This window comes from Nothoprocta perdicaria, unplaced genomic scaffold (genome assembly GCF_003342845.1).
Source record: "Nothoprocta perdicaria isolate Ctin4 unplaced genomic scaffold, notPer1 scaffold_252, whole genome shotgun sequence".
In the NCBI taxonomy this organism is placed as follows: domain Eukaryota; kingdom Metazoa; phylum Chordata; class Aves; order Tinamiformes; family Tinamidae; genus Nothoprocta; species Nothoprocta perdicaria.
The window spans coordinates 603,143-612,489 of NW_020455480.1; the positions used below are offsets into that span (position 1 = coordinate 603,143).

The following is a 9,347-nucleotide window of genomic DNA, read 5'->3' on the forward strand; positions in this document are numbered from 1 at the left end:
ATACACAGTCTGTGCTTTTGCTGCCTGGAATTACGGCTGCTCCGTTAGAGAGCAGCAGTTTGCAGGAAGCCTTGCGTTGAGGTTCCAGCTCTGCGGAGCTCAGCGCGGTGCTGGGCGCTGCGCGGACGGGACGAGCGCGCTCTCCTCGGCTCCCGCGCTGATAACCCGCCGCTCTGGAGAGGGTGATGTGATTAGCCCGAGTTTATCTGCTCCCATTATTGGTGATTATAAAATTACCCAGAGCTCTTAAAAGCTGCCGGAGATATTTGACGAGGTGGATCCTGGTGTTTGARGGTGACAAATAGGATTAAGGCAGAAGGGAATTTCTGTCGGGGTCAGCATTGCCRGACCTGGGATCCACTGGCTGTGCTGGCTGCCCTGCTGGAGGAGGGAGCGGAGAGGCCGGGATGAGGTTTTGATCCCGGAGAACCCGATGGATCCATCACCGCCTCGTGAGGCGAGCGGAGCCACCCCGCAAACAAGTGGCTGGAGCGCCGCTGCTTCCCTGGCTCCTGGGTTGTGCTGGGGAGCAGGGAGCGCCGCGGGCTCGTGGCCCGGGAGCCACGGTGCCTCCCCGCAGCTCGGGGCCGCCGCGGGGCCGCCGCAGCGTCACCGCGCACGGCTGCAGCAGGGATGAGCAGGGATGAGCGGCGCTGGTGCCCAGGGGCTGCTCTGCAGAGCAGCAGCGCAGCTGGCGGCGGCCGAGGCACGAGGGAGCTGAGGACGGTCCGGGGGCTGCCGCTCTCCGTCTGCAGCGCAGGGAAACTGTGTAAACACGTTTCCCATCCGTTATTAAGCCCCCTAAGTATTGAAGGCGGGTGTGCCCGCGGAGGAGGGACAGGAGGGAGGTTTCCCTTTGGCTGCCCCTGGCGCTGTCCCTGTCCCGGGCACAGCGAAGCCCCCGCGCCTGCAGAGCAGGCAGAGCCCCCTGGTAGCAGCGGGCACGCGCGGGCGCTGCCGCGGCAGCACACGGGGCTGCGCGCGGGTTATCTGCCAGCACCGTCGTGAGCTGCGAGAACAAGCCCTCCTTGTAAAGGATTAGGGAGGATTGTGCTCTCCCTCTGGCAGTATCCAGGCAGAACAGCGGCGCCCACGTGACGTGACATGCCGTGCCGAGCTCGCCCTCCGTGCCGGCGGCCGGCGCCTTCCCACCCCGCGAGCGCGGCGGCTCCCGGCTCCGGGCCCGCGCTCCGCACCACGGACACGGTGCGCTCTGCTGCAGACCCTGGAGCTGCAGCACGGCCGCTCTCCTTGCAAAGGCAGAGCGAAACCACCTTYGTTTCTCCGGGAGATTCTCATCCCGCTTTGAAACAAGGCGACTATACCTGTAAAGATAATATGTACCTTTAATGCCTGTGTTTGACCAGAGGCGTTCTGCATCCTTAAAGTAACTACCAAAGAGAAGCCAGGGGCTCTGCGCTGCGTTTCAGCGCGGGCTGCGTGGACATGGTTGCTGAGAGGAAGCAGGAGCGCCGTCCTCAGCCCTGCATGCCGCTCTGCGGCGCCCGGTGCTCGGGAGCCCCCTCCAGAGCAGCGGCAGCAACGGCGGCAAGGCCGTGGAGCACCGCGGAGCACCGCGGAGCACCGCAGCTCCGGCGCCGCTTCGCTCGGCCGCTGCGGCCATCGCTCCCGCCCGCACGCGGCACGTGGGGCTTGGCCGCAGGGGCAGGGCCGGCGTGCGTGCAGCTGGGGCGTGCGGGTGAAGCCTCGCGCGCCCCGCGCCTCCCCCGGGGCCGCAGGGAACGGGAGCGGCGCGGAGAGGAGAGGCTTGGAGCGCTGCTGCAGCGAGCAGGGCAGGCGGCCGCGCTGCAAAGTCACGACGCTGCTGAGCGGAACCGAAAGGCCGCTTTATTTTTAGCTTGCCTCTCTAAAGGGAAAGAGGAAGGAAGGTCTTGCGGTTAAAGAAATGGATGAGGACCCTGGAGATGGCGGCTCAATTCCGAGCGCTGCCACAAATTCCCCGTGTGACCTTAAGCAGGTCGCTTAATGTCTTTGCGCCTCATTTCCCGCCTGCAAAGTTTGCAGAGCGCTGCCCTCCCTCGTGTCGGGGCTGCCGCCAGCCCTGGGGCAGCGCAGCCCTCTCCTCCTGCCCTTCCTGCAGCAGAGCTGACGTGGGGCGGCTCTACGGCCCCATGTGTGCAGGGATCAAGTGCACACTTGAGCTCGAGGGCAGCCGGTCCCGCTGTGCCCTCGCATACAGAGGGCATTTACTGCAGGCTGCCATTTCACAGAGGAAAGATTTTGTTTGTGGATCACTCCGGCTTCGCAGCAGATGCGAGCTGACCTAGCGTGAGCGCACTGCTTGCTGCCCGCCTCAAACAGACGGTCGCTTCTGTTGCTCGCTCTGCCGTTCTCTTGTGCTCCTGCTGCTCCCTCTGAAACAGGGGTTTGTCTGACAGAGCAGCTCCCTGCACTCATGTTCTCCTTGACCCCAACGCTGCTCGCGGCCTTTCTGCAGAAAACTCCTCCGGGGTTAAATTTTCCTCGTGCTTCACCCTTTCCCTGAGGTGCAGAGCGGCTTGGCTGCTCTAGCAGAACAATGAAACAGGACCTGCTGGGGCTCCATGCCAGGGAAGGAAGTGCCGTGCGAGCGAGCACAGCAGTGCCCGGTGCTGCATCCTTCTGAGCACCTTTGGCGAGAGGCGCTCGGAGCGCCGGCCGGCGTCGCAGGGCGCCTGCAGCCCCGCGGGGTCCCGCAGCCTCGTGCCGCCCTGCACACAGACCTTGGGAAGGCCTCTGCGCGCGGACGGTGCATGGAAGCTGCCCGCAGCCCTGCCCGGCTGCAGCCCTGCATGCCGTGGGCACGGGGCTCTCTGCCGGTCCTGGAGCTCCCCCGTGGGAAGCGCGCYGGGAAGTGCAGGGCGCTGGCGGCAGCGCGGAGCTGCGGGGAGCGAGCGCGCGGCAAGGCCATTGCCGGCCCGGAGCTGCTGCCTTGCGCCCACGGAAGCCCAGAGCTCTCCAAGGAGGTTGGGAACAGGTGGTTCTTGGTGGAACGAGTGATCCCTGCAGGGACATGTCCTGCGCCGGTGCCTGCGCGGCACTCCCTGCTGTCCCCATCCCCTCCTCCCTGCAGGGACACTTGGTACAGCACTGCCAGTGGGTGCCCTGTGTCAGGGCACTGTGGATCAGCCTCTGCACCGGGACCCGGCGATTCTCATCCTCTCTGTTGGCATCCGTAGCAGGAAGCGGCAGGGAGACCCTGGCCATGCGCCGCGGAGGGGACACGGCGGCGATGGGTGCTCCGGCGGGGTCCGCAGGGCGCGGGTGCCACCAGGTCCCCACACGTGCCTTGGATCAGGCGCGTGCAGGGCAATTTTGCACGTCCTTGTTTTGTCCTTTGGGGCACTCAAAGTGTCACTGGGATTTCACTCTCCTGAAGGCTCCTCTGTCAGCGAGTTATTCCGCTAAAAGGGTATCCTGAGCGGGAGGAGGGCAGCACGTGAGGGTTTCTGTGCCCGGCAGAGCGTGGGCACTGCGGGCACCGCTCCGGTTTGCTTCGCGATGCCGGCTCGAGCTGCAGCCGCAGCCCGGCCACAGCCTTCCCTGTGCTCCTTTGCAGGCGGGAAAACCGGCATCTTCCCTGCTCGTTCATTAAAAGCACATTAAGGAAAAGGTCTAATGGCAGAGTAGCTTATGAGGGAAGATTTGACGAGCACTTAGCAATTAGCGCGCTTAGAAAACAATTGCTCCCTCCGAAATCTGCGTTTTAATCTTGCTCCTATTTGCTGTGTGTCACATCCTAGGCTGTGCTGCTGCATCCCCGGCCTTGTGTGCCCAAGCTCGTGACAGCGGTGCCTCTCCGGGGCTGCAGAGTCCCCCGCGCCGCGGGGAGCTCAGGAAGGGGAAGGCAGTGTTGGCATTAACATGCACACGGAGCTGCTGTGGGATTTGACAGAGAGAGGGATCCCCTTGCCGTCCGTGCTGAACACGTCCTGCATGATCTTGGGCAGGTATTTATACATGCTCAGTGGATATTTGGAGGTTCTCTTCTCTCCTCCAGCTATAAATAGTTAGGAGCTCCATAGAGCGTGGCAGAAACGTTGGCTTTTGTGCCTGGAAAAAGGGAGGCAGGRAGGACTCCCCAGCAGGAGCGGCTGTTTCGGCGCCCAGCTGCGCCGCTGCCGTCAGGAGCGCGGCCGGCCGGGTGCGACGCTCCGGCACCGCCGGGTCCCACGCTCCGGTGCCACCACACTTCCCGCCACGCGGGGCTGCTGCCCGGGCAGGGGGGCCGCGCGGAGCCTGCTCGGAATGGGCGACGCRCTCCTGTCGCTCGCCCTGCGCTCGTGTCGCTCAGTAATCCGCAGTTACATTATTAATGTAGCATTAAAAGGACTCGAGGCCTCTCAGCAAATTCCTATTTCAAATAAATAATTACTGGAGCCAAGATAATTTATTAAATTAAATTGAAAAACCCAGACGCAGTCTATATTTGCCTGGGAGTAATTTTTTAACTACCGTGGCCGTATAACGGCAGCGTTATTTATATAAGGCTGTCCCGAGGCTGCCGTGGTGCYGGCACGCCTATGCGCCGAGCCATGCAGGAGCGGCCCCGTGCGCGGCGCAGGGCCACGCGGCAGCTTCCGCGGCTGTTTGCACCCCGGATCTGCCGCGTTCCGCTGTGCGGGGGGCAAGCAGGTGACTGACCGCAGAGCGGGTTGGAGTCGCCCTTCCCGCTCCAGCTGTGCCGGGCAAAGTCCTTCCTGCCCTCGGTGCCGCGTGCCGCCGGTCAGAGCTGTGCGCACCGCAGTTAAACACGCATCCTCCTCGTGGCTCACACCTACAGCAACCGGGCAAGGAGCAGAGCGCTGCGGGGCGCGTTGCAGCGTTTACATCCACCTTGCTTTTACAGAGCCAGGAGGCAGAGCTGCGGGGAGCGCAGACGGGGCTCCCTGCCGCGCGCAGGGGACGGGGGCAGGCGCCGCGCGGCCTCCCGGCAGCCRCCGCCACCGTGTTCACTCGTGTCTCCTTTGCTGGTCATTACGAGCAAGTCGGTTTCAATCAGCTCGTAAATTTTCATGAAGAACTTTGATTAAGTAAATAATGAGGCCACAAGTGCAAACTGTTGTTTTATTATTCAAAAAGTCCGCAATCACAGCCGCGGCACTGATTGAGCCTTGAAGGAGCTCCCCGCTCCACAGGTAGCTCCTTGTGCTGGGGCCGCTCGCGGAGGGACAGGGCCCTTCCCGAAGTGCTGCTCGCGGGCAGTGTGTGTGGATGTGGGGCGGCTCCTTCTGCCGCTGYTTGCGCAGGACCGCGCGCTTTGTTTGTAACGGGAGAGCAGCGCAGCCCGCGGCTTCWCCCTGGCTGCCGGAGAGGGGCCGCGCCGCACGTCTGGGGGTTTGTGTTCCACGCGGGAGCGAAGCGGTGGCGGAAGAGCCGTTGCCTAGAACAGGGAAGGGGGTGAAACTCCCTTACACGGCGCGGTTGCCTCGGAAGCAGGAGTAAACATCATCCTAAGAGGTATAAACACAGATGGCATACTTCCTTTAAAAAAAAMTGTTGCAAGGAAAATAAAACCCTCTTAAGAAAGATTAAAATATGAAAAGCAGAAAAGGAAGTAGGCCAGAGAAAGAGACGTTAAGGCAAGGGCAGAAAGCTAACGGATGGCGAGTGGAAGGGGGAGGCTGTGTGACGGCGCGGGGCAGGTGCAGCCTGACCCTCCGTCTGCAGCAGCCGCAGCGGCGGCGAGTGGCGCGTCCGCGCGCCAGGGTGGGCTGCTTGGCAGCTCTGGGCAAGCGAGGCTCCGCCTGGGACAGGGATAGAGAATGTCGTGCTCTTCCAAGCCCTTGCACGCTGTCCTCCTGGCTTCGGTCGGAGGGTGACCCCTTGGTGGTGGGTCTGTCCCCTCGGCACCGCGTAGGACGGGGGCTCTTCGAGCACTAACGCGGGCCTTTGGCGCTGGCATTTGCCCACGCGCTGCTCAGCAGGACCGCTGGCATCAGGAAAACATTTCAAGCCCTTCGGAAGAGCTAAAAACAACTAAAGCAGCAGAACGATGCGCCTGCTGCCAGGGCAGGGCTGTCAGCGGTGGTAAGCGAGCGCGCTGCTGCGGCCCGTTGCATGCAGAGTAAATCGCGCTGCTGCCCGCAGGTGCTGCCTGCCCGGAGCAGGGGAGGCTGCGAGCGCAGGGAGCTCGGGGAGCGCAGGGCAGGGACGGAGCGCGCCGGGCCGGCTGCACCGCGCGCGCCGTGCAGGTGCCTCCCTCTAGCGGCTCGTGCAGCCCTCGAGAACGAGAACTGCGTTCTTCATCGCGTAGCCAAACATCATTGTCATAATATACAGGATAGGATTTAGAGGCGCTTTCTTTGGTGATTTAGTTGCACTGAGCTGGTGGTTGTTCCATGCAAGAGGTCTGATTGCAAAGGCCAGGGATGAAATGGAGGTATTGTTGGGAACAGAAAGTGACCTTGCCTTTTGAGAGGGCTCGGGGCGTGAAGCTGGATGCGCTGACCAACACCACCATCTTTTCCCAACCGTGCTCAGCTCCGCACCCTGAGCTCTCGTGCGCCCTTGTCTTGCTGCTTCCCTGCAACAAGAGGATTCYCTGGCACTCACGTGCCAGACGGGAGTGCCGGGAACGCTCAGCGGAGGACAAGGAGGCTCACGGAGCCTCCCTTCCAGGATGCTGAGCGGTGGCAAGTGCGGGGGATGCCGGGGAAGGGCCGGAGCGGGAGGAGAGCCCTCGSCAGCCCCTTGCCCCACCACGTGCAACCTCCGCGTGCTTCTAACCGGAGCCGCGGCACAAAAGGAGGCCCCTCCTGCCCAGCACCTGCGGATGCAGAACGCGGACGTGAGACACCGGGGGGTCCTGCCCCGCAGCAGGACCAGCACAAGCTCGCGGCCAACGCCGAAGGAATGACGCGAGGAAACACCGTCTGTCAACAGAACTGGTTTTATTGGGCAGCGAAAGGTTGCGTCTCAAACCAGATCGAGAGGAGTATCAAACAGCAGGTTTTCCCTAGTACATAGAAACGAAGGAGCTGCTGAGACTTAAACGGGCAGATTTCTTGCTCAAACAGAAAATTGGCAGTAARTCAGACTTTGCTCTGCACTTGAATAACGGGTAGGAAACAAGGTAACGGAAGGGCGCAGCTTCCCAAAAGAACAGCAAACCAAAAAGAACCAGGAGGTATGTGTAGTCGAGGCTGCCGGGCGGCACTGCGAGCAGAGAGATCAGCTGGCACTTTTATCACTTTCTCCGTTCTCTATGAGTTTTCTTTTCTTTTCCTCCGCTTTCCTCTTGAAGATGCTGTCTCTGTAGAACTGGAGTTCTTTGATGCTTTCCCTGATGTCCTCGAGCGCTCTGAAAGAGAAGGACGGGGTTCCGGAAGGCCGGCGTGCTCCCGCATCCACRGAACGGCCACCCCGGTTCCAGGCAGGCTCTGCCAGGGGCCCCTGCCGCGCCGCGGCCGCCCCACCGCCCCAGCGGGCAGCTGGAGGCCTCACCTGTGCGAGGCTGCCTTCTTTGGTGCAAATTCATATTCCTCCGGGTACCAGCGTCTGCAAGGGGAAGAAATGGCAGCTGTGAGAGGAGGAGAGCGCCGCTGCAGTGCCGCCCCAGGCAGCAGAGCCCCCGCGGGCTGCGCTCGCGCCGCACAGCAGCGCCGACGTCGTGGGAGGAACGCTCACCTGCAGAGCTCTTTGACAGTGCTCACATCAATGATGCGGTAGTGCAGGTGCCTCATGAACTGAGGCATGTACTTGTCAAGGAATTTCTTATCTGCGTGAACAGAGTTACCTGCGGAGACGCGGAACACGACACTTCTTCAAAGACAGTACCGAGGTACCGTGAGCGACACCTGAGCTAGAAACGGGCTACGGCAGCTGAGGAGAGATCACAGGGCATAAGGAGCTGCTCGCAAGCAGCTCGTGTACGCTGCGCTCTAGTAAACGTGAGCACCGTGCAGCCTTGTTGGATCTTCATTCCAGGAGCAGACGTGCCCCAAACGTCTCATCCTCCCATGCAGCCATTCAGCTGCTAGTCCTAAAACCGCTGCCAGGCAGGTWATTAATTACCAAAGCGTCCCCCAAAGGTGTGGTGTTGCACCAAGTGCACGCAGGTATCGGTGCGGACACCGCCTCGCCACACTCCTAAGAGCACACGGTCACTCCGTGCAGCCAGGCTGCTGTCAGCACTTCCCTCCCCAGCCCCGTTATAACCCAGCGGGGAACCAGCAATGGCAAAGAGCAGCTGAATTTCCTGCACAAACGAGCTGCAGGGTTTGCAGAGMGGCAGTACCGTGACCGACCCTTCCTCGGCAAACAGCCTGGGCGCTGCACAAACTAGATCTGGGTGCAGGAAAGGAAAGCGCCCTGGCCTCGCCTATGAAGAGGCCCGTGCACATCCAGGCGGGCCCTGCAGGAGGGATGCGCGTGTCCGGATTAGGACAGCACTGCTTTTACCTGCAAGAGGGCAGAGCCCAGGCGGTGTCTGCTGCCGGACGAAGGACAGGAACTCGTACTCCGCCTGCTGCAAYGAAATTTTGCTCTCCTTCACGGCCTTGGTCAGGCCAGACTGCAAGAAAGAAAGAGCCGTAAATCAGACACGTACGACGATGAAGGACATTTGCAGAGACGCCTGACAGCAGAAGATGAGCCCTGAGGACGTTGCCTGAGAGCACGAGAGGAGCACGAGCGCTTGGAGGAGGAGGAGGCAGCGTCAGTGCCCTGGGAACTCTGCTCATTTCCCCTGGGTAGCTCTGGCTGATCTTTGCCAGGGAGAGCCAGAGGCCCCGGGGGAGGCAGGGGGTCAACAGAAGGCTTGAAACTTCACTGGACACTTAATTGGAAGCTACCCTGAATTTCAGTTCATAACCAGGGAGTGGAAACTCCACTCGCTCCTTGGCTACTGGGAAGGAGGCAGCTCTCCTTGCGGACTAAAGGGGATCAAAAAACAAAATAGAATCTCGCCCTGTGAAAGGCAAGGCTTCCTGGAGGAGATAAGCCCGGTTTACAGCGCCAAGGCGGCCTAGGGAACAGAACTAGCGCTGCGGTAAGTTTGCCGAGCAGCGGCCTGTGCCGCGGGCTGCCGCCGCGCGCGGAGGCGACGCGTGCGGRTCCCTACCTTGCCGTGGTGCTCCTTGCACCACTCGGACATGCCGTCCAGGAGCTCGTCGGGCTGCTTGATGATGAGGTGCGGGCCCTGCCGTGGGACGGCACGCGTGAGCGGCGCGCGGCGCGGCGTGGCACGGGCCCCGCGCGCGCCCGCCTCACCTCGGCCAGCACGTTGAGGTCGCAGTCCGTGATGAGACACGCCATCTCCAGGATCTGGTCCTTCTCCACGTCCAGGCCCGTCATCTGGCACACAGCGAGCGCGCGCGCCGCCGTCAGCGCCGCGGCCCCGGCCC

The 9,347-nt window shown here is 62.0% G+C and overlaps 1 protein-coding gene across 1 annotated transcript; it reads right to left on the reverse strand.

The window, feature by feature from the left end:
• Positions 1 to 6,888: 6,888 nt before the first annotated feature.
• On the reverse strand, positions 6,889 to 9,327 carry REXO2 (RNA exonuclease 2). Its single transcript, XM_026040285.1, has 6 exons — positions 9,214 to 9,327; positions 9,065 to 9,142; positions 8,404 to 8,515; positions 7,630 to 7,738; positions 7,447 to 7,500; positions 6,889 to 7,303 (listed from the first exon to the last, which is right to left on the reverse strand). The coding sequence occupies exons 1-6, from the start codon at positions 9,295 to 9,297 to the stop codon at positions 7,174 to 7,176; spliced, it is 567 nt and encodes a 188-aa protein (XP_025896070.1). The 5' UTR covers positions 9,298 to 9,327; the 3' UTR covers positions 6,889 to 7,173.
• Positions 9,328 to 9,347: the final 20 nt, after the last annotated feature.